Genomic DNA, 25498 nt, shown 5'->3' on the forward strand with positions numbered 1-25498 from the left:
CTAGCAGCATGCCGAGGTATTCCAATCGTTTTGTGGGTTGTAAGCCGACTTTTCTTGGTTTAAAACCCAACCGAATACCTCGAGGTACTGAACTGAAAGGGCTACCGCTCGACACAGGCCCGGAGCAGAGTGATCTATGATCAGGAGGTCGTCCAAAATAGGCCAGGATCAAGATTCCCTGGGTCCTTAGATTGGCCAAGATGGGGGCCAGGACCTTGTAAACACACGGGGGGCAGTAGCCAACCGAAAGGAAGAGCCACAAATTGATAGTGGCGCCCTGCGATAGCAAAGCGTAGGAATTTTTGATGACCCTGAAAAATTGGAACATGAAGATACGCGTCTCTTATGTCTATTGAGGCCAAGAAATCGTTTCGCTGCAAGGCTGCGGCAGCAGACCGTATGGATTCCATCCGAAAGGACCGAATCCTCAGGTAAGAGTTTAGAATCTTTAGATCCAGGATGGGCCTTACATCGCGCTGGGCTTTGGCACAATGAACAGATTGGAGTAAAAGCCTAGCTGTGCTCTGAAACTGGTACCTCTACGATTACCCTTGGTTTAGAAGACGATCCAAGGCTGTAGCAAGGCAGCCCTCTTTTCCGGATCGCTTGGAATTCTTGATTCCTGAAAATGCGGAGGGGGAAACTCCCGAAATTCTATTTTGTAACCAGTCGCCACCAGGGAAAGAACCCATTTGTCGGGGATCTTGGCTTCCCAAACTCTTGCAAAGAATCGAAGCCTGCCCCCCACCCGATTGAGTGGGGGCGCCCCTTCATAACGCTGACTTTGGAGCAGGTTTAACTGGCTTGCGGACCCATGGTCGCTTGCCACCCGCGGCCTGCCCTTGCGACTTATTACCAAAGTTTGACCGTGCGGGAGGCCGTCGATACTGCCTGGGGGCCGAGGGCCCTGGGGCTGGGGATTGCTGCCGCTTAAATGCTGGACCCCTAAATCTCCTTTTGACTGGTAAAAGAGTACTCTTGCCACTAGATATCGTCTGTATGTACTTATCCAGATCTTCCCCAAAGAGCCTCCCTCCGTGGAAGGGGAAAACCCGCCAACAGTTTTTTACACGGAGTCTCTGCCGACCAATTCTTTAGCCACAGGAGCTTCGCATATGCACCAAAAATAGCGACAGACGGGAAGCTTGTTGGATGGAGTCCTTTATGGCATCCACCGCGAAACATAGAGCCCTGGGAAGGTCGGCCAGATCCTGTGCCTGCTGAGCCGGGAGCTCTTTTAGCATCTGCTTAGTCTGGTCTTTTAACGCCTGACAAACGCCAATTGCAGCCACGGCCGGTTGCAACCACTGCCCCTGCAGTAGAAAAGGATGCCTTCAAAAGGGTTTCCAACCGCTTATCAACCGGATCCTTGAACATCTGTATGTTTTCTACTGGGCAATTATAGGCGAAACCCCACGACTTGGGGCCCGGGTACTGTCCACTTTGGCTCTGAGGCAATTTGGACAGATCCGGTATAGTCTGCCTAGTCTCAAGGACCTGGAGGCAAACTTCTTGTGACCAACACCTAAGACACTGGCGAAAAAACTGAGGACTCCTCCTATGGGAGGGGGTTATATAGGGAGGGGACTTCCTGTTTGAGATTGCCAGTGTCCATCACCTGAAGGTACTCCATATAACCCACATAGTAATGAATATGCCGCTCTGTGTCCCGTGATGTACGGAAAAGAAATATTCATTTTTTTTCAAAAATTGTCGCTCTATTTTTGTTTATAGCGCAAAAAATAAAAACTGCAGAGGTGATCAAATACCACCAAAAGAAAGCTCTATTTGTGGGAAAAAAAGCACGCCAATTTTGTTTGGGAGCCACGTCGCACGACCGCGCAATTGTCAGTTAAAGCGACGCAGTGCCGAATTGCAAAAAGGAGCCCGGTCATTGACCAGCAATATGGTCCGGGGCTGAAGTGGTTAAAGTAAATGTAGCCTTTTCAACAAAAAATCTTATCAATATTAGTTATCAAAATTAACCACTTCAGCTCCGCAAAATTTGGCTTCTCAATGACCAGGCCATTTTTTCCGATACAGCACTGTGTCGCTTTAACTGACAATTGCACGGTCATACTGTACGTTGCTGTACCCAAACAAAATTGACGTTAATTTTTTCCCACAAATAGAGCTTTCTTTTGGTGGTATTTTATCACCTCTGTGGTTTTGAATTTTTTGCGCAATAAACAAAAAACGGTGTCAATTTTGAAAAAAAATTTTTCCTTAGTTTAGGCCGATATCTATTCTACATATTTCTGGTAATAAAACATCACAATATGTGTATATTGATTGGTTTGCGCATAAGTTATAGCATCTACAAAATAGGGGAAATAGATGGCATTTTTATTATTACATTTTTTTTACTAGTAATGGCGGTGATCAGAGATTTTTTTCGGGACTGCAACATTACGACGGACACATCGGACACTTTTGACACATTTTTGGGACCATTGGCATTTATACAGTGATCAGTGCTATAAAAATGCACTGTTTACTGTGTAAATGTTTACTGGCAGGGAAGGGGTTAACACTAGGGGGGCGATCAAGGGGTTAAATGCGTGTCCTAGGAGTGATTCTAACTGTGGGGGGATGGGACATCCTGGGTGAGGAGACCAATCGTTGTTCATGCTTAGTTGAGATATATAATTTGAAAAAAGAGAGGCATGGGTGGGACTTTATATAATTTAACACTATCAGAGGTTTTTTACAGTGATCACCTTTTATTTATTCATGCAAAACCTTTATCTCAAAAGAAAAAAAATGTTTCTGTAACTGCTCAAAAAGTGTTATGCTGGCCATACACTCCACGAAAAATCGTCCGAAAGAACTTTCGATAAACGAAAGTTCTTTCGTGAGTGCAAACGATAGTGCCATCATGTAATGGGCGATAAATCGTTCAGTGGACATAAAAAAATTTTAAAAACATATTTTTTTTTTTTTTTTTACATATACCTAGTGCAGAAAGTTCGGACGGGAAACACATTAACCTTCCGATTTATCGTTCGTTCGGCAGAAAATTTCCAAACTTGTCCTTCGTTTTTTCGGCTCAAAAACTTCCAAACGATTTTCGATTTTGTGCCCATTAACTGGCCAAAAAACGAAAGATCTTTCTTTACGACCGATTTTCGGCCGAATTTTCGTATAGTGTATGGCCAGCATAGTTGGAGACAAGGCAGAACTAAACTCCAAAATACTTGCTTCAACAGTCCGACACCCACGAGGTCCCTTACTAGCATGTTATTCCCAGCTTCTTCCATGTGCCAGTCTTTGGCCATCTTGATTGGCTGGTGCGGGATGATGTCCCTCCTGCACATGTGCAGGAGTGCAGTCATCCTGGCACGCATTCACTGTGCTGCAATGTAAATAGAGCTGTGCATGTGCAACTACATTCTACAGAAGACTGAGCAGGCAGGTAGGTTTAGTTTATTCCAGAAGAGAACAATGTATGTCTCTTCTGCAATAAGGAGCCTGCCTGCCCCAGTTTTGTCACTTTAAGCACAAGTGACTAATTTGTTATAAATAGATAACTATAGTTGGCAGCACTGCTCAGTGTATTCCGACGTTGGGGAAGTCTACCTACTGTCAGAATACAATAACTTACACAAAGCAGAGGAACCAACTGGCTACTCGGTTGAAAAACTGCATTTAGATCAACTGTAAAATTAAAGCAAATTAGTTCACAAGCATCCCCCTTTGATTTTTCAAGAACAAAACAACATATTTGGTGTTCTCACAACTAAAGTAAAAACATAAAACAGCAAATTTGAAAAGATCAATCAGTTGGTACTCAGCATGGTCTTAAAGTGTTCTTGTCTAACAAATTAGCATTTTCGAAAAATAGACTGTTTAGAAATTCTAATTACACCTGCAGTTCTCTTTGTATGCCATTAGGCTCAACTACAACAACTTCCAGGGTGGCTCTCCCTAGAAAGCAGTGTTGTTTTGTTCTTCCAGCATGTCAAACATGTTCCTTCTCTCATTCACAGTATGGGTGGAATGGTGGGTCTGGCAGCCCACAGAATCAGCTGTGGGATTCTCACAGCTGCAAGCATTCTTTTGGGAACCCAGCACTCGTCTTTATCCCTGTCATTTAATGTAATTACAGAAGTCTCTCAAGCATCACTAATGTCATTTGCACATTGTTACAGCTCAAGTGAAAAGAACGGCTCAAATGTATTCAGCAGCCTACACACTTTCACCAAAGTCAAAGATAAAAAATAAAAATAAAAATACAGAGAGCTAAATATGCAAATTCAACAGCAGATCACTCTGTCCTAGCTGCCAGGAATCTATAGAATCACATTGTATGCACTACCACTGTCAACTGAAAATTAAAGACAGAATCCCCCAATAGTTTTTTTTTAAATGCACATGTCTACATATGTACCCATAAAACACAATTAAAATTACAGTTATAAGACTAGAGCTGTAAAACACTTTATGGTTTTGTTAAAAAAAAAAAGAAGCTCATCTGTAAATACAACAAATACAAATTGTGTAGCTTTAAGCTACAGCCCCCCGACCATTATGCAGGTAAAGGACCTGGCCCCTTTTTGCGATTCGGCACTGCGTCGCTTTAACTGACAATTGCGTGCGACGTGGCTCACAAAAAAAATTGGTGTCGTATTTTTCCCACAAATAGAGCTTTCTTTTGGCGATATTTGATCACCTCTGCGGTTTTTATTTTTTGCGCTATAAACAAAAATAGAGCGACAATTTTGAAAAAAAATTCAATATTTTTTACTTTTTCTATAATAAATATCCCCAAAAAAAGATATAAAAAAAATGTTTTTCCTCGGTTTAGGCCGATATGTATTCTTCTACATATTTTTGGTAAAAAAATAAAATAAAATCGCAATAAGCGTTTATTCGATTGGTTTGCACAAAATGCCATTTTGTCGACGTATATCGTCGTGCGGCGGTCCTTAAGGGCCAGATTTCACGTAGATGAGCGGGCGGTGTAACGTATCGTAGATACGTTACACCGCCGCAATTTTTCATCGCAAGTGCCTGATTCACCAAGCACTTGCGATGAAAACCTACGCCGGCAGCCTCCGGTGCAAGGCGGGCCAATTCAAATGGGCGTGTGCCATTTAAATAGGCGCGCTCCCGCGCCGGACCTACCGCGCATGCTCCGTTTCCGATCTCCCGCCGTGCTTTGCGCGAAGTGATGTCATTTTTCGAAAGGCGACGCCCGTAGCGTAATTCTGTATTCCCGGACGGCTTACGCAAACGACGTTATTTTTACATTTCGACGCGGGAATGACGGCCATACTTTATACAGCAATACGATTGCTGTGTAAAGTTAAGCCACCAAAAAAACGACTAACTTTGCGACGGGAAACTAGACTAGCGGCGACGTAGCGAACGCGAAAAAACCGCTGGGAATCGCCGTAACTCCTAATTTGCATACCCGACGCTGGTTTACGACGCAAACTCCCCCCAGCGGCGGCCGCGGTATTGCATCTTAAGATCCGACAGTGTAAAACAATTACACCTGTCGGATCTTATGGTTATCTATGCGTAACTGATTCTATGAATCAGTCGCATAGGTAGAACAACAGATACAACGGCGTATCAGGAGATACACCGTCGTATCTGCTCTGTGAATCCTGGCCCTAAGTGCTTAACAGTGCATTTACCCTACTGCAAGATGAATAGAAAGATAGCGATTTATTTAATTTATTTTTGAAGTATTTAGTGTGTCCTAATTTTATAAAGGAGTGTTTTTCTTTCAGCCAACGAAACAGTGTGTGCTTCAATAAGGCTTGATTGCAATACCAAACTATAGTGACCCACCAACGCTGCATCCTGGCCTAGGCCAACAAGGCCTAGGCCTAGGGCAGCACGGAAAGAGTCTCCGCCGGCTTGTGCTACACTGTTAGTGTAGCACCAGTCTTATGCGGCAAACTGGTCTGAGATGCAAATAAGTCTAGCGCCCCCAGAAAGCAGCCGCATTGCTCGGGTATGAGGAGGCCTGCATTCTGCAACTGTGGGGGGGACGCTGCTTCTAATTTTGACTGTCCTATCATCCTGGACCACAAACCTTCCTCACTGTGCTATATGTTTTCTGTTGCGCCATTGGCATGGTTATATCTTCTTAGTCCTCTCCATAAAATTATCAGAAATTTGTGCTGAAACTGGTTGCCGACCAGCCACCGTCCGTTTTACGGCGGCAGGTCGGCTCCCTGCGCGAGAGCCCGTTAGCTATACGGGCGCTCTCGCGCAGCCCCCCCGACCCCATGCCCGCGGGCGCGATCGCCGCCCGGGCACACGCGATCGCTCGTTACAGAGCGAGGACCGGGAGCTGTGTGTGTAAACACACAGCTCCCGTCCTGTCAGGGAGAGAAATGCTGATCTTCTGTTCATACAATGTATGAACAGAAGATCAGTCATTTTCCCATGTCAGTCCCACCCCCCCTACAGTTAGAACACACCCATGAAGCATACTTAACCCCTTCCCCGCCCCCTAGTGTTAACCCCTTCACTGCAGTGGCATTTTTATAGTAATCCAATGCATTTTTTTATAGCAGCTGATCGTTTAAAAAAATGCAATGGTCCCAAAAATGTGTCAAAAGTGTCCGCCAATAATGTCGCAGTGCCAAAAAAAAAAAAAAAAAAATCGCTGATTCGCCGCCATTACTAGTAAAACAAAAATATTAATAAAAATGCCATAAAAATACGATTGCGATTTATTTTTAATTAAATATATGTATGTAGAATACGTATCGGCCTAAACTGTGGGGAAAAAAACGTTGTTTTATTATTTTTGGGGGATATTTATTATAGCAAAAAGTAAAAAAATATTAATTTTTTTCAAAATTGTCGCTCTATTTTTTGTTTATAGCGCAAAAAATAAAAACTGCAGAGGTGATCAAATACCACCAAAAGAAAGCTCTAGTTTGTGGGGAAAAAGGAACGCCAATTTTGTTGGGAGCCACGTCGCATGACAGTGGTAATTGTCAGTTAAAGCGACGCAGTGCTGAATCACAAAAAGTGCTCTGGTCTTTGACCACCAATATGGTCCGGGGGTTAAGTGGTTAAAGTAGAACTACATTTTCTAGTCTGCACATCCAGCTTTCATCAGACGAAAAAACGGAATCGACTGTCGAAAGCAACCGTACTAACGATCCGAAAATCGGCAGATCGTTTGCACAAAATTTTACTTCTGATTTTCATATCGCGTGTATGGGCCTTTACAAGACTTAAAGGATCTGATGGCTTGGTGCCAGATACCACAGCATACTTTCAGAGGTCTGGTGGTGTCCATGCCTTGATGACTTGTTAACAACTCGTAAAGCTGGGATCTGGGGTACCCCTTGTTAAAAGGGGGCTTCCAGATTCCAACAAGCCTCCCGCGTGAAAATCCCCACAGCCAGCGTTGAGGGCATGTGGCCTGTTATGATTCAGGAGGGGGGTAGTTGCTCATCCCCTACCTCTTCTGACCTGCTGGGCTGCATGAGAGTAACCCGCTGATAGCTGAGGAGTCATCGGTTGTTAAGGATGCAGAAAAATTTGGAGTTTCTTAGAAATTAAAGAAACCAAACAAAACTAAACACATTTTTTCCATTCTGCACATGTCTAGTGACTTTGTGGAGCACAAACAAAACAATGACATTGGTCAAAGCCAAAGTCACACTCATCCTAAGGCGCATCAAAGACGCAGGGCAAATCCACAATTGAAATCGCACATTTTTTTAGTCGCACAAGTGTGAATGGACTCTTAAAATGGATTGTGGGACAGGCGGCAGACATGGCACAGATCATGACACCAAAGTCCTCAGAGAATTAAAAGGTTGCATGTGCATCTAACCTAAACTAAAACAAAAAAATAGTCAATTTATAGTACAAGATAGAGTATGAAAGCGCTATTTATAGCTTATTGTTAAATGTAACTGTTTTTAGAATAAAACAGAAGGATATTTATTTCCATAGACTGTACCTTTCTCAGAGCGCGATGAATGTTTCTGCAGAAAGTCCAGCATCTGGGCCAGCGCTTTCTGGTTGCAATGAGTCGAAAGTTCCTCATCACATTCATAACAACTAAAAAAAAGACAGAATGTAATGTCTGTGGGTTACTCACATACTTTTTAAGGTAACTAACATTGAAAGATGAAAACATTTTCGCAGGAAAAATAGTTTTTTGCTTTTTCTATAAAATAAAGACTTGTTTGCTTACATTTCTTAATAATATCAGCAACACTTAATTCTTCTTTTCCTGTAATGTGGAAGCAGACCATAGAAAACTCAGGGTCTAATGAACTTAAAATGTTATGTCTATCCTCCTAAATATAAATAGCTCAACAAGAAAATGCTTCAATTTATTAGACGAGCAGAATGTTTTCCATCCTGTTCAGATCTGCTCAGACCATGCTGAGGAGGAAGCATAGCTCCATGCAGGTTCTGATTTCATGTATGCCTATTTTGAGCACATAGACTGTCTAGACTCTAGGACCCTTGGTGTCTGTGGCAAGATCCATTATGTGTTAGGCTGGGACCCCCACTTGTTGGGACCAGAGGTTATATTATTATTGTGGCCACTACACACCAATGCAGGAGGTTATTACGCTGTGGCCACTTACACTAAATGTTGCAATTATTACCTAATGAGTGTCCTGGAAGTGAAGAAACACGTACGCATATGGGTGGGAAGGCATTTGATCTATAGACCGCTTCCGTGGACTGGAATGCATGCCGACTCCCGCATTGGAGCGATGTACAATAATTGGCAGAGGATTCTTCTCTGCTTGAATCCTTTGCATGTAAGCTGTCTTGTGGACCTGTGCCATAAATCTGAGACCAGGTGAAAACAAGCATTATAGACTACCTTGGTATAAGCCAAGGTGGTCATCTCCGTTTGGCTTACACCATCTCTTTTTTGAGCACTGGCACTTTGCAAGAGGAGATGTTTTTCTGGTACAATTTTGGACTATTTAAGGACTATCACATCAATGGGGTAGATTCAGTAACATCTGCACTTTTTTACATAGGGGCAGGGCACCGTTTTTGCCTGCGCCCACGCAAATTTTTCTGCGCTACCCGCAATTCACGGAGCAGTAGCTCCGTAAATTGCATGTGCGCTCCGGCAAAATGCCTTGCGTAAGCCGCGCGCAATTTAAATGATCCCGTAGGGGGGCGGGAAATCATTTAAATTAGGCCGCTTTTCCGCGGCGATCATAGAGCGCATGCTCCGTCGGAAAATTTCCCGACGTGCATTGCGGAAAATGACATTGCAAGGACGTCATTTGCTTCAAAGTGAACGTGAATGGTGTCTAGCGCATTCACGAATCACTTACGCAAACTACGTAAAGTTCAAATTTCGCGACGCGGGGAACGACGGGTTATACGTAACATTGGCTGCCTTAGGGGCATGGGCAGCCTTACGCGAAAACCCGCCGTACGCAAACGACGTAAACTGCGTACGCAGGGCTCGCGTAACGTTGTGAATCGGCGTTAGTATGCAATTTGCATACTATACGCTGAGCACAACGGGAACGCCACCTAGCGGCCATCGCAAGAATGCAGCCTAAGATATGCGGGCATAAGAGCTCTCTGAATCAGGAGAACTCGTTACCCCGGGGCAAGTAAGCAATTGCGCTGCGTAACTATGGTTACGCAGGCACAATTGCTCTTTTGAATCTGGCCCAATATATATATATGTATTTGTACTTTATCTATCAACATTTGAGTAATTGTGGTATATTTAGATTTGGGTAAGCGCAGATTTAATAAATCATATATATCTGGTTAATGTGTATATATTGAAAAAGCTGCAGCTACCCACACAGATGTTGAGACACACTGTAGAGCAGGTATTTTACCAACTACTACCACAATGCAGGGGGTTGCTACTACTGCCACTGACACCAATGCTGGGGCAAATTTGTTATATACACACTGGAGCTTCTTTACTCCAACTTTCCTTTAGTGTACACTGCAGCGTGCAGCAAAATACGCAACATGACTGAAATTTTCGGTGCCGAGATGCATTACAACCCATTTATTTTTGATGGATTGTCCTAACTTTAAGACCCCTTTCACACTGAAGCATTTTTTACAGCGGTTTAGTGTTAAAAATAGCGCTATTAAAACGCTCTCCATGCATCTCAATGGACCCTTTCACACCGAGTCCTGCAAGCAGCATCTTTGGAGCAGCTTTTGGGCACTGAAAAAAAAAAAACGCTCCAAAAACACCCCTCTCCATTGAAATGAATTGAAAGCGTTGTAAAAACACCTTGCCCTTTCACACTGAGGCACTGCAAAAACGCCCTAAAAACGTTAGGGTCTTAGCGGTGCTTTACCAGCACATTGGGATAGCAGGTGAGGCTTCGCTCGAATAACACTTAAATAACGCTCGAATAACGCCCCAGTGTGAAAGGGGCCCAAGCAATGCACCTCAACACAAAAAAAAAAAAGTCGCTATTGTGCAGCCCTCTCAACAGTTTGGGGGGCTCTCTTGGGGGCCCTTTATATTATTCAAGTTGACCATCAATAGTCCTAGGATATAGAAAACACAATTAATTAAAAAAAATTTATATTATTTACTCTACTTCTAAATTAGATTCACAATAAAAAAAAATGCAAGCAACAGTCACTTTCTTGACCTTATCTTAGAAAAGTTGCTTTGGGTTTGTCTGCATAGGAGACAAACAAACATGCATAAAAAAGTCTAAAACAATTAAATCTAATATACCTTCTATCTATATACTATTGCTAGCAGCATAAGGATTAAAAAAAAGTGGTGGCTGCATCAGTTTTCCTCTCCTCCACCTGATGATTTGACCAGTAAACACACCTTCTGTGATACAATGCCCACACTCTGGATGAATGAGCATAGGGGCCCCCTTTGGACAGCAGCATTATCATTCTGGGGGAGGGGGGGGGTAGATGTACTAGCAGATTTAGATACACTAACAAATTGATGGCAAACTCCAGCTCACACTGTATAAGCAGGTAGAGCAGTGTTTTTTTCGTTTTGTGATAAAGGTTTTACATAATTAATAAAAGCTGGTCATTGTAAGCATCCCTGCTGGCGTTAAAGTGTTTGCCTCCTCTCTGTAACTGATAAATTCTGCTGGGAGAGCTTGTTCTATTTAAAATCAACAGACTTACTGGCAGGATCAGCAGATGAAAACAAAAAGTCTAAAAAGGAAATCAATGCAGCCATCACATCTAAAACAACGGTAAGCTGCAATATAATAAATGTTTGCTTGTGGGTTTACTACCACTTAAATGTTGATTGAGAGAGTTTAGTTTCCACTTTACATCCCACTTTATATATCAATTCAAACCATTCTGGAAACATAATATAGAAAAAAATAACCCAATTTAAGCCAGCACCACTGAATTTAAAAATGCTTGGCAATGTTCCCCATACAACAACACATACAAGGCACACATATAAACCGCAGTTATGACTGCTGATGTATTTTCTCCTACAATAAACACAGTCAGTTATGTTATTTATTGCAATATTTATCCAAGTCAACTCTAATGCCTTGTACACACGATCAGAATATCTGATGAAAAAAGTCAGACGGAATTTTTTCATCGGATATTCCGACCGTGTGTGGGCCCCATCTGACTTTTTTTCCGTCGGAGTTTAGAAATAGAACTGATTTTTTTCCATCGGAAAAAAATAAAAACACATCGGAAATTCCGATCGTCTGTGTGGAACTCTGACAGACATGCTCAGAATCAAGTCGACGCATGCTCGGAAGCATTGAACTTAATTTTTCTCTGCTCGTCGTAGTGTTTTACATCACCGCATTTTGGATGGTCTGATAGTGTTTCCCATTAGAAAATTCCATCGGATTTTACCCTATCGGAATTCTGATCGTGTGTACAGGGCATTAGAGTGTATGTAAACCCATCAGAACATGTTCATGCACATGTAAAGTAATTCATAGCATTAAAATAACTATAATACTAATAAAACAATAAACTATAGATTGCATAGTTTCCAGAAAGCATACCTTTTTTTCTTCTATAATGCAGTCATATTATCTTCCATGTGTTCTCGCACCACAATAAGCAAACAGTGGGCAGAGCTAAGAGGCAGCATGCGATGAGTCCTGCTTCTATAAAAAGCTATGACTAGGGTTGAGCGAACCCCGAACTGTAAAGTTCGGGTTCGTACCGAATTTTGTTTTTTTTTTGGACCCGAACAATTTGCTGAAAGTTCGGCAGGTTTGGCTATGTAATGGCACTGCACCAAGTGTCATTTCTGAAAGGAAAAAAAGTCATTTAAAACCGGCTTTGCGGCTATAATGAATTGTCGGCTTCGGCAATTCAGAGAGGATTTATTCATAAAAAATAAAAAAAAATAGCGTGGGGGTTCCCCCAAATTCAATTACCAGGCCCTTCAGGTCTGGTGTGGATTTTAAGGGGAACCCCGCCGTTAATTAAAAAAAAAAATGACGTGGGGTTCCCCCCAAATATCCATTCCAGACCCTTCAGGTCTGGTGTGGATTTTAAGGGGAACTCCACCACAAATTAAAAAAAAAATGGCGTGGAGTTCCCCTCAAAATCCACACCAGACCCTTATCCGAGCACGTTAACCTGGCCGGCCACAGAAAAGAGGGGGGGACAGAGTGCGCCCCCCCCCCTCTCCTGAACTGTACCAGGCCACATGCGCTCAACATGGGGAGGATGCCCTTGCCCGGTGGTTGTGGGGGTCTGCGGGCGGGGGCTTATCAGAATCTGGAAGACCCCTTTAACTAAGGGGACTCCCAGATCCTGCCCCCCCCCCCTATGTAAATTGGTAATGGGGTACAACTGTACACCTACCATTTCACGAATGAAGTGTCAATTCTTGTAAAAAAAAAAAAACACACTACCACCGTAGAAAAAGTCCTTTATTAATAAAAAAAAAAAGAAAAAAAATCCAGCGTGATAATCCACTCGTTCCCGGCTTCCTGCTTGTCCTGATCCAGCGACGGGTGCGGGTGAATCTCCAGCGATGAGAAGATCCATCCAGAGCACAGCATCGCCGACCTCCTCTCACCGCTGGACACAGCCCAGCTGTGACATTTCTTATATAGGGGAGGCAGGGCCACTCGTCACGTGAACCCCGCCCCCTCTGACGCACCCTCTGCTACGTCACTTGGTAAGCCCAGTTTTCCCCCTTCCTGTCACGGGTGGCCCTGCCTCCCCTATATAAGAAATGTCACAGCTGGGGCTGTGTCCAGCGGTGAGAGGAGGTCGGCGATGCTGCGCTCTGGATGGATGGATCTTCTCATCGCTGGGACCGGGATCACCCGCACCCGTCGCTGGATCAGGACAACGTTGGAGCAGGAAGCCGGGAACGAGTGGATTATCACCGCTGGAGTTTTTTTTCCTTTTTTTTAATTAATAAAGGACTTTTTTCTACAGTGGGTCTGTGTGTTTTTTTTTTTACAAGTATTTACACTTCCTTCGTGAAATGGTAGGGGGTACGGTACCCCCATTACTAATTCACATAGGGGGGGGCAGGATGTAGGGGTCCCCTTTGTTAAAGGGGTCTTCCAGATTCTGATAAGCCCCCCGCCCGCAGACCCCCACAACCACCGGGCAAGGGTTGTGGGGATGAGGCCCTTGTCCCCATCAACATGGGGACATCCTCCCCATGTTGAGGGCATGTGGCCTGGTACAGTTCAGGAGGGGGGGGCGCACTCTGTCCCCCCTCTTTTCTGCGGCAACGACCAGGTTAACATGCTCGGATAAGGGTCTGGTGTGGATTTGGGGGGAACTCCATGCCATTTTTTTTTTAAATTTGGGGTGGAGTTCCCCTTAAAATCCACACCAGACCTGAAGGGTCTGGAATGGATATTTGGGGGGAACCCCGCATCATTTTCTTTTTAAATTGACGGCGGAGTTCCCCCTAATATCCATTCCAGACCTGAAGGGCCTGTAATTGAATTTGGGGGAACCCCCACGCTATTTTTTTTATTTTTTATGAAATGAATCCTCTCTGAATTGCCGAAGCCGACAATTCATTATAGCCGCAAAGCCGGTTTTAAATTACTTTTTTTCCTTTCAGAAATGACACTTTGCGCAGGGACAGTTCTAAGTTTATTTTCATGTGGTTCGGGTCAAGTTCGGGTCCCGAACCCAGACTTTTTTCCGAAGTTCGGACCGAACCCGCCGAACCCGAACATTCAGGTGTCCGCTCAACTCTAGCTATGACGAAACACCAGTGAGGGTGTGAAATGCGTTAGCTACAGCCTGTCCCTTAGCTTCTTGTGCTATATGGACTGCCTTGGCGTGCGGCTATCTGGAATTAAATGGAGCTACATGATCAATGCATGCGGAGCCAGCATCCAGGGGAGGACAGTAGCGAGATTGCCATCTGGAGCGATATATCATCTATTATCTTACATTTAAAAGCCCCATTAGGTATTCAGGAGCATCACGTGGGGTGTCAACATTGTTCAGAATTTTTAAATTGAATGTGGTGGTTTTAATAGGGTTAGGTTTTCTTTGCTGGAAAAATTTCTTGCAAGGCTCATTTAATTTGAAGTGCATTTTAGAGCTTTTTTTTTTTATAACACTATCATTTTTTCATTATGAAAATTATAGTTTTGGTAAGGTTTCAGTGTTGGATGATTTCCGTTAAAAGTTTTTTTTTCCATAATATTTTTATATTTGTATTATGTAGCCATTAGGTGTTGTAGTATATTAATTTCCTTTCCTTACAAAACAACTAATTACTTCACATATGCAAAGGTTTCTTTTCCTTTTACCTATATAAGAACGTTCATGGTAGTATTGGTGAAATTAAATCAGTACTTACCAAATGATCCATGTACTAATGTTTGATTGCAATGCAGGTGCTGCCACTTGTGACATTTGAAAATGTTTCAAGGAGTGCTGGCATTCTGAGTTGGAACTACAGCCCTAAAATCAACATACATAGAAAACAAACTTACTTTTCTAGCAGATTTATAGATTGCACAAACAAAATGTATGACTTCCCATAATAACATTTGAGATTTTTATTATCTTGCAACCAGGACATCTAGTTATGTAGAGAGATATATGTAACTATGCTTCACATTTACCCAGCTATCAAATCTACATATGTATATCTCTCTATCTAGATAGATAGAATATATTAAAACGCCACATGGAAAGCAACAACAAAAACTGAAAATAGAATAATCTATTGCACCCCAAAAAAGTTTTTATATATACTCCAAATAAATGTAAGTGAAAAAAAAACTGCTCATAGAACATACACAGTTATATTCAAATAAAGAAGTGCTAAATTAATATATATATATATATATATATATATATATATATATATAATATATATATATACATACATACATACACACACATACACGCACACACATATACACATGCTGGCCCCTTTATTAGGTGCACCTTGCTAGTACCCCCTTTTGCCTTCAGAGACTACCTTAATTCTTCGTGGCATAGATTCAACAAGCTGTTGGAAACATTCCACAGAGATTTCGGTCCATACTCACATGATAGCATCTCGCAGTTGTTGCAGATTAGTCGGCTGCACATCCATGATGCCCGCCCGCCCATTCCTCCACATCCCAAAGGTACTCTATTAGATTGAGATCTGTGACTATGGAGGTCATTGGAGTACAGTGATCTCATTGTCATGTTAAAGGAAACTAGTAGTGAGATGATTTGAGCTTTGTGACATGGTGCATTATCCTGCTGGAAGGAGCCATCAGAAGATGGGTTACAGTGGTACAGTGAGTCATAAAGGGATGGACATGGTCAGCAACAATAGTCAGGTAGGTCGTGGCATTTAAAACGTTGCTCAATTGGTACTAAGGAGCTTAAATTGTGCCAAGAAACCACCCCCCACACCATTACACCACCATCATCAGCTGAACCGTTGATACAAGGCAGGATGATTCATGCTTTCATATTGTTTAACACCAAATTCAGACCCTACCATCTGAATGTTGCAGCTGAAATCAAAAACTCATCAGACCAGGCAACGTTTTTCCAATCTTCTATTGTCCAATTTTGGGTGAGCCTGTGCAAATTGTAACCTCAATTTTCTGTTCTTAGCTGACAGGAGTGTGGCACCCGGTGTGGTCTTCTTCTGCTGTTAGCCCATCTGCTTCAAGGTTCGATGGTTTGTGTGTTCAGAGATGGTATTCTGCATACCTTGGTTGTAACAAGTGGTTATTTGATTACGGTTGCTTTTCTATCATCTGGAACCAGTCTGCCCATTCTCCTCTAAGCTCTGACATCAACAAGGTATTTTCATCCAGACAACAGACGCTCACTGGATATTTTCTCTTTTTCCTGACCATTCTCTGTAAACCCTAGAGATGGTCGTTTGTGAATTTTTGAAATATTCAGACCAGACTGTCTGGCACCAGCAACCCGTGCCATGTCCAAAGTCACTTAAATCCCCCTTTCTTCCCTATTCTGATCCTAGATTTGAACGTCAGCAAGTCATGTTCACCACGTCTATATGCCTGAGGCCTCGTACACACGACAGAGTTTCTCGGCAGAAGCGTCGAGAATCTCGGTGAAGAGCCGGATTCTGTCGAGAAACTCGGTCCGTGTGTACATTTTTTGGCCCGATGGAGCCGCCGAGGAACTCGTCCGAGCAAATAGAGAGCAAGGTTCTCTATTTTCTCGATGGCAGTGGATTTTGGCTCGACGAGTTCTTCATCGGGCTGTTTTTTAAACGAGAAACTCGGTCGTGTGTATGCTAAGAAACTTGTCAAAAACTTGACACTGGAGACCAACATAGGTAAAACTAGCGTTTTGGATTGGAGATAGCACATTCGTGTCGCTTCCAACATTATTTAATCGTTTTATTTGCAGCGCTTTACACAATTTTTCCTAAGGGCACAAAACTGCAATATACTAAGTTTTTTTTTACGATATTCACACAGAGTTCCTTAAAATTAGGTGGAACCTTTTTCTTACTGACTCAATATTTTTTTTTTTTTTTATTGTCACCTTATTTTGGTCGTGTGTTTTAAATCCTGCTTTTAATCACCTTATTTTTAAATTTTTTAGAAATGCTAATCCTTTTATTTTTTGTAATGTCAGTTCCCCCCATAGAAAACCTTATGCTTTGTCTTCTCCTCATGTGTCCCTTTCAAATTACACCTTATATCCAATTTTTACAAAATAAGAACCTGCCTTCTCACTTGCAAAATTGAAATCTAAAAAAATACAAGGACAAGTATGGAACTGTAAAAAAAAAATGTACCATTTATTTTGGTAATAAAAAAAAATTTGATATGCAAAAAGTCAGCACTGGAGAGCTTGCTGCCATTTGTGCACAGCCAGGTGTGGGCCCTGATGTGACTGTGATCAGTTGGAGGCCAAAAATGGGGACTTGAGAGGTTCATTCAGGAAGTCACGCATCAAGGTCTTGGACTCCCCGAGGTCAGAGACTGGAGCAGGGCAGCAGATGTCACCAGGTTGTGGTACTACAGCAGCCTGAACTCTGGTACACCACATGGAAGTAAGGGAGTCACTTTCTTGATTTCTTCAAGGCCTTCCTTGGTGGCTTCCCTGCAGCCTGCTCTTTCACCTTCTCTGCAGCCTTCTCAGCAGCCTTCCTCTTATGCTGGCTGGAGGTGGTGCCACAGGGTAGTACTCATGCCAGGAGGAGGAGTAACGAAGGTGGTGGAGGATGAGTAGCCGACGGTGGTGGAGGAGGAGGTGGAGGAGAAGGAGGAGCAGTAGAAGGAGGAGGAGCAGTAGAAGGAGGAGGAGTAGAAGGAGGAGGAGTAGAAGGAGGAGGAGAAGAAGGGAGGAGGAGGAGAAGGAGGAGGAGCAGTAGAAGAAGGAGGAGGAGTAGAAGGAGGAGGAGTAGAAGGAGGAGGAGCAGTAGAAGGAGGAGCAGTAGAAGGAGGAGGAGCAGTAGAAGGAGGAGGAGCAGTAGAAGGAGGAGGAGTAGAAGGAGGAGGAGCAGTAGAAGGAGGAGGAGTAGTAGAAGAAGAAGAGGAAGCAGAATGTTCAGATGGAGCAGGAGAAGAAGAGGAAGAAGAATGTTCAGATGGAGCAGGAGAAGAAGAGGAAGAAGAATGTTCAGATGGAGCAGGAGAAGAAGAGGAAGAAGAATGTTCAGAAGGAGCAGGAGAAGAAGAAGAAGAAGGTGGGGGGAGCTTGAGAAGGAGAAGGAGAAGAAGAAGAAGGTGGGGGAGCTTGAGAAGGAGCATGAGAAGAAGAAGAAGGTGGGGGAGCTTGAGAAGGAGCATGAGAAAAAGAAGAAGAAGAATAAGAAGGTGGGGAGCTTGAGAAGGAGCATGAGAAGAAGAAGAAGGTGGGGGAGCTTGTGAGTTTATGTGGTGTGTGAGGATGGGGATGGCGGCAAATCACAGTGTCTCTGTGAGAAGACCCCTCACCCCCTGATTTGCCAGGGTGATGAGGAGGCCCTCAAAGAGGAGGCGTTGGTCTAATGTCATTTCTGACATTTTGGCCAAAACAACTGTGACAAAACCCTCCTGAGCAGTGGGAGGCTGTTGCAGGGTTGCATGGGCATCCGAATGAGGGCTAGTGAGGCGTCACGCCCCTTGTATCCTCACCTGCCTTCTCGGACGCAGATGAAGAGGAGACACCTGGCATCTCGTGCTTGGCCCAGCAACCTCCTGCAACCCACTTGGGCCTGCCACCTCATCCGCTCCACTTGGGCCTGCCACCCACGTTACTGCTACTTGGGCCTGCCAACACGTCCAAGATACTTGGGCCTGCAGCCTCCTCCAAGCCACTCACCCTGTCCTCCTCCTGCCTGGCATTTTCCTGATCCTCCTGCTGCCTGGTCTCGTCCTGTGTATGGAAAAAAAGTAAAGGTTTTACTATTTTTTAAAATTTTTGGTTTATTTATTTAAGCTCCTGACTGTACCTTTTTTTTTGGTCACGACTTAGCTAAGCCAATCATTCTGACCCATGTTTTATGGTCAATCACACCACAAAAATTCATGGCCAATACTGACAAATTTTAGGAATAACACTTTTATATTTAAATTTTTTTTACCTTTAATATCTTAATTTACATCTCTTTAACAACATTTGAACACCACATATTTGCACATTGAAAGTACTATATACCTGGCTCCAGCTGGGCAAATCTGGATCTTCATCCAGGATGGAAGGCTGCTGAGAGGGTTCTTCTGCAGAGGGAGCAGCAGGTTGGCTGGAGGGAAGGCTGGAGCTTCTGTGGCTTATGGGGCGAAGGCTAGAAGTGACTCCCTAACCTCCAGGTGTTCATCCAGGAAGCTCAGTTTGCTGTAGTACCACAACTTGGGTTGAAATACCCGCCCTGCTCCAGCTCCAGACCCTCAATCGAAGCCAAGACCTTGTTGCGTGCCTTCCTGTAGGTGCCTCTCAAGTCCCAATTTTGACCTCCAACTGGTCAGTTTGTCACATCAAACCCCACCTGTCCTCCGCACAAGTGGGAGCAGGCTCTCCAGTGCAGTTTGCGCAATTCTCTATTTCGAGAGATGGGGTCTTTGGTGGCCCACAGAACAGGAAGTTCTTGCCACCTATCAATAAAGATCTCCAAGAAGTCGGGTTGGTTTAAAGCGATTCATCTTTTCCTGTCCAAAACCAAGGATAAAAAAATAATGTCCACTACACAATCTAGAAAGTCAATTACTCTTTCTCACAAGCTAGCCCTTAAAGGGTCACTAATGGATAACTATATTTTTTTGAGGAAATTACTGTTTACAGTGTCTAGAGACATACAAGTGCATACATATAATGTGCCTCTAGTTTCACTTTTGGTTTTAAATTTAGTTATTGTTTCTGTGAAGTAAAGAGACACACAGAACCAAAAAAAAAATAAAAGCAGGGCATATTTTTAATTTCAAAAATTATTAGCATTGTTTTGGTTGATTTTTAAACACACAGCTTAGACCACAGTGACAAGCTCCCTGATAAATTTGAGAGGGAGCAGAACCAGGAAGTGATGATTTATGCAAATGATTACAGCTGCTTAAAAGCAAAAAGGGACAATGAGGACATGAAATCAATACTGATATAATGTAAAAGTTAGTTATTTCTGCCCCAAACAATTTTGGCTTAGTGCTCCTTTAAATGGTCTGTCTTTCCTGAATATGCACTGCTGTCCCAAGTTCGAAGGCATACCTACACGCTTGTCGTTTCAAACGTCTTTCTTACGCAACCCGGTCGTATGGACGCTACATGTGTTCGAGCCATATATACACTCCGCACACGACATCCGCCCATGCTTAAAAAAAATTGATGTTTCCCCCCGCCCCTTATCTTCCGTCGCAAAAAACGACAAGGTGGAATTGGCAAGAGATCATGTTGGGTCAGTTCCTAGGAAACAGATGACCAGTTGTGTCGAACTAATAAGCCAGATCTCATCCTCATTTGTGTATGAAACGTTAGTTAGATAAAAAGCACTCCGATATAGTTTGGTCAAGACATAAAAGCGACCATTTGCATCATGTTTAAACCGACTTGTTTTTAGAAGACATCCTGATGAGAACCGAGATTGCCCACACAACAGTAGTTGGATCAAAATGCATAATCAAAGCGTTGTTTACGTACGACGGCACTATAGCGGACCATTACCTTCAAATTAAAAACTGGCTATGTTGTAATTTCTGAACCTAAGATGTAGGCCACAAAATCATTCAATCAAGAAAAACATGTAAAATGTAGTTACATACCGGTCTTTGACCCGATCGTTATCTCCGCCGTCTTCCACAAACTGTGAACGCCCCTTTTACTCACGTGGTAGCCCTTTATACACGCGCATTGTGGAACTTTACGCACGTCTCCCCCGCCCCTGACGTTCATGGTAATCAGTATTTTCCCCGCCCCTTTTCCATCTTTTTTTTGTTGGAAAGCACATGTTGGAGAAAGATGGCAGCACGGCGAATCAGGTGTAAGGCCTCCAACATGACCTTTGAGGAAATGGTGGAGATGGTCCTCATCCTCAATGCAGAGGACTAACGATGGGAGGCATGGGCCATATAAGTACCCTAATAAGGTCAAGGCCCAAATAATGGAGAAGGTGAGGAGGAGTCTCCATCAGAAATTTGGGGTGTACATAGGGTCCAAGGAGCAGATCCGGAAAAGGTGGTGTGACCTTAAAAAACGGGAGCCGGAACAAATGAAGAGGATCAGGAGAGTGATTAGAAGAAGTAAGTTTGTTATATATTTTGTAAGATTTGTTCAGCGCCATGTGTTTTTGATTTCAGGTTGTACTGTAATATTTTTTTAGGCACAATAATTTGTCGTCAAACTGGACGTTCCATTCGGAACGACTAAATATTGTGTTTAAAATCCTAGAAATTAGGACATTTTTTTAAAATTGTGGTGAGATCAATCGTGAAAATAATGTTAGATGTGCTATTAAAACCACCAAACTTTTTTTATTAATTAAATATACAGTAAAAGGAGAGTCTGCTCAGCAGTCGGTGACACATGTGGACTCATTTGCATAATTGTTGTCCCTTTAATAACCCATTTTGGGCTTCACACAGAGCTGAGGTGATCCAGTGTATACTTTGTTGGCTTACATGTTTTAAAAGTAGACCAAAGCTACAAGATTTGTCAGGATCTTTGTGAATGCCTTCAATCCTGTGTTTTTGCCTGAGGGGTTTTTCAAAACATCAATAGTCCCAGAAATTGTCCTAAAGTGAATCATATTCCTCTTTCAGGCCTATAAGCTAGAAAAAACATGTTTCCATTTTCTTCATTCTCGTAGGGGCCGTCATGAAGCTTCGACACGGGGAGCAAGAAGTCAGCAAGCCACACCCCCGAGGGATGGGATGATGCGCAGCCTGCCACCACATCAGGTAAAGTAACATATAACTAACCCCAGCTTCAGGTAATGTAGATGTAGGCCTGCCTAATTTTTAAAAATGGTTTTCTGTCCCACATTTCAGGATCAGTGTGGTGCTTGGACAGGCATACAAAACAGATGGTTATATCTGAAATCTGGGCCTGCAGAGAAGAGGTGGAGGAGATTCATCTGCCAAACCGACAAATTAAAGAAAGAACAAGGAGGGTGGAAAATAAATTAAAAAATTTACCTTGATGTTTTTGGGGAGACTCTGAATCTAAAAAAAATACAAAAAAAAATTTTATATACCAGATTTAATGTTTATTTAATTAAAAAAAAACCAAAAAAAAATCAAACCCAGATTTTCTACTTTATTTAATTAAAAAAAAACCAAAAAAATAATAAAACCAGATTTTCTACTTTATTTAATCAAAAAAAAACCAAAAAAATAATAAAACCAGATTTTCTACTTTATTTAATAAAAAAAAAAAAAAAAAAAATAATAAAACCAGATTTTCTACTTTATTTAATCAAAAAAAAACCAAAAAAATAATAAAACCAGATTTTGTACTTTATTTAATAAAAAAAAAACCAAAAAAATAATAAAACCAGATTTTCTACTTTATTTAATAAAAAAAAAAAAACAAAAAAAATCCAAAAAATGATTGTATATTGTATGAGAAAAATCACCCACAAAAATCCAAAAATGATTGTATATTGTATGAGAAAAATCACCCACAAAAATACAAAAATGATTGTATATTGTATGAGAAAAATCACCCACAAAAATGATTGTATATTGTATGAGAAAAATCAACCACAAAAATGATTGTATATTGTATGAGAAAAATCAACCAAAAAAATACAAAAATGATTGTATATTGTATGAGAAAAATCACCCACAAAAATACAAAAATGATTGTATATTGTATGAGAAAAATCACCCACAAAAATGATTGTATATTGTATGAAGGAAAAATCACCACAAAAATACAAAAATGATTGTATATTGTATGAGAAAAATCACCCACCAAAATGATTGTATATTGTATGAAGAAAAAATCACCCACAAAATACAAAAATGATTGTATATTGTATGAGAAAAATCACCCACAAAAATGATTGTATATTGTATGAGAAAAATCAACCAAAAAAAATACAATAATGATTGTATATTGTATGAGAAAAATCACCCACAAAAATGATTGTATTATGGTAGAGAAAATATAACAAAAAATTTGTAGGTATTTATAATAAATAAAAATAAAAAAATTTAGAAAATAAAGAGCTTTTGAACATCAAAAAAGTGTGTGGTGTTTTTACTAAAATACGTAAAAATTGTCTATGTGTTTGGTTTGGGGGTCACCTGGGAAATGTTTGCTAGTTGATAATGAAAATACACTTAGTTACACTTAGTAAAGAAACTCCAAACAACACAAGCAAGACATAACAGTTTAGAAAAAAAAATTATGATTTATTTTTTAAGAAAGCTACAATTAGGGCAAATTTGATTGAGATGGTATTGCCCCCCTACCCATGAAATAGTCCATGTATTTGTCCCGACTTCACGGGCACTCTGGGGGGGCAAGTCCCTGTGTGGCCAGCTTCAAGGCCCGCCAAAGTTTCTGCAGGGTCAAATGTTGTGCCTCGGGCCCAACCAGGGCCATATAATTTGGAGATTGTCTCCTTAAAAAAATTGTGGAGAATGCAGCAGGCAAAAATACATTGTATTCCACTTATATTCCGCCATGTGGAGAGAGGTGAGGAAAAGGCGGACCCGCTGGCCATGATTGCCGGAAGCGTTCTCAACCACTCTACGTGCTCGGCCCAGCGGAAATTAAAGACACTCCTCTCTGGGGTGAGGGTGCGCTGAGGTAATGGCCTCATAAGATGGGGTCCCAGGGCAAACGCTTCATCAGCCAGGAAAACAAATGGCAGGGCCTTCTACATTCTGGTCATCCGGTGGCAAGACAGATCATCATCCTGAAGGCGAAGCGCGAACTCCGTCTGCCTGAAGGCTCCCCATCCGATACCGTCCATTCATCCCGACATCCACAAAAAGGAATTCATACTGTGCTGACACCACCGCCATCAGCACAATACTGTTGAACCCCTATATATTAAAGAACTGGGATCCTGAACGGGGTGGAGGCCACGATGCGGACGTGCTTCCCGTCGATGGCTCCCCCGCAGGTTGGGGAAGTTCCATCGGGTCTGGAAGTCCAAAGCCACAGACTGCCACTCCTGTGGTGTGGACGGAAGCTGGGGAAGAAAAAAATAAAAAATTAGCCACATAACCTTGCAAGCAGATTATACTAAGACATTATAAGGCATTATAACATTTCTGGGAACTAGCATATTATATCTAAATATATTTAGCCAATTAACACATTAAACACCCCCTCTGATGGGCCAATGCCCAAGTTTGGGGGAGGGCTAGATGAGTTTGGGAGTGACTAAAAAAAATTAATTTGATTATTGGTGAACATAGACTTTTACAACACATTTTGGAGGGGAGGGCTAGATGAGTTGGGAGTCCTAAAATTAAAAAAAAAAAAAATATTGGTGAACATAGACTTTACAACACATTTTGGAGGGGAGGGCTAGATGAGTTTGGGAGGTCCTAAAATTAAAAAAAAAATAAATATTGGTGAACATAGACTTTACAACACATTTTGGAGGGGAGGGGGGGGGACATTACAATGGATATAACACAATACATTGGGAAAGTGACTAGACTAGGTAGGTTGGGGCCCAGGATACCATGCTGGGGAGGTAAGTGCTGGAAAATATGCATGTAGGCCAAAAAAGGGGCATCAAAGTTTACATTCATGCATGGGGGCAAAGGGGACATTCACAGCATATTCCAGACATGGTAATTAGGGAAGGAGGAGATAACTACAAGACATTAGCATACATATAGACATAAAATGTTGATATTAAAGGAGAAAACTTACCCTCATATATCCTCCTGCAGAACCTGGATGATGGCAGAGCAAGGTGTCAGGAATGATGAGGCCCAGAGCCTGGGGGGAGATGCCCGTGGAGAACTTTAAGTCCTGAAGGCTTCTCCCAGTTGCCAGATAACGGAGGGTGGCAACTAGCCTCTGCTCAGCACTGATGGCTTCCCGCATAACGGTGTCCTGCCTGGTAATATAGGGGGACAACCCAAAGCCAACAGGTGCTGAAAAGACGGGATCAGACATCCTCAGGAAATTCCTGTAATCAACAGGATTATTTTCCTGAAGCTCCCGCAGCAAAGGCATGTGAGAGAATTTGGTTCCTACGGAGCAACCAATTCTTGGTCCATGAAACTGTTCCTCCTCCTGTTCATGAACTCCTCATTGTCTAGGTCCATAAACAAACAGACCTATAGACAGAAGATGCTTAGCACGAAGTCGCGACGACTAGGTGCCTGCAACATGGTTACAAGGTAGTTACGAACGACAAATCAGAATTGCACTAAACAGACCGCAGTGAAGAACAGCAAGACCTATGAAGAACGACCCAGACAATGAAAAACGCGGGGACAGGACCGCAATGTAAAACAATACGACCTGACCGCACGTCTCGATTGCCTAGATAACGACCCACACAAGTAACAAACTGAACGCAGAGATCAATCTGAAAGCACAAAGACTGAAAAGCACGAATCGTCACTCACCAAACTTTTTACTAACACGCGTAAACACGGATCAGCAAAAGGAAGCCCCAAGGGTGGCGCCAACAAAATCA

General features: G+C 42.4%; 1 protein-coding gene across 1 annotated transcript in view; it reads right to left on the reverse strand.

Moving 5' to 3' along the window:
* The window catches only part of USP45 (ubiquitin specific peptidase 45), a 225598-nt gene that overhangs the window by 183493 nt on the left and 16607 nt on the right, over window positions 1-25498 (reverse strand). The window contains 2 exon segments of the mRNA XM_040350145.1: window positions 7946-8046; window positions 14777-14880. Of these exon segments, the coding sequence (XP_040206079.1) occupies window positions 7946-8046; window positions 14777-14880 (205 nt within the window).

The sequence above is a fragment of the Rana temporaria genome, chromosome 4, assembly GCF_905171775.1.
Source record: "Rana temporaria chromosome 4, aRanTem1.1, whole genome shotgun sequence".
NCBI classification, from domain to species: Eukaryota; Metazoa; Chordata; class Amphibia; order Anura; family Ranidae; genus Rana; species Rana temporaria.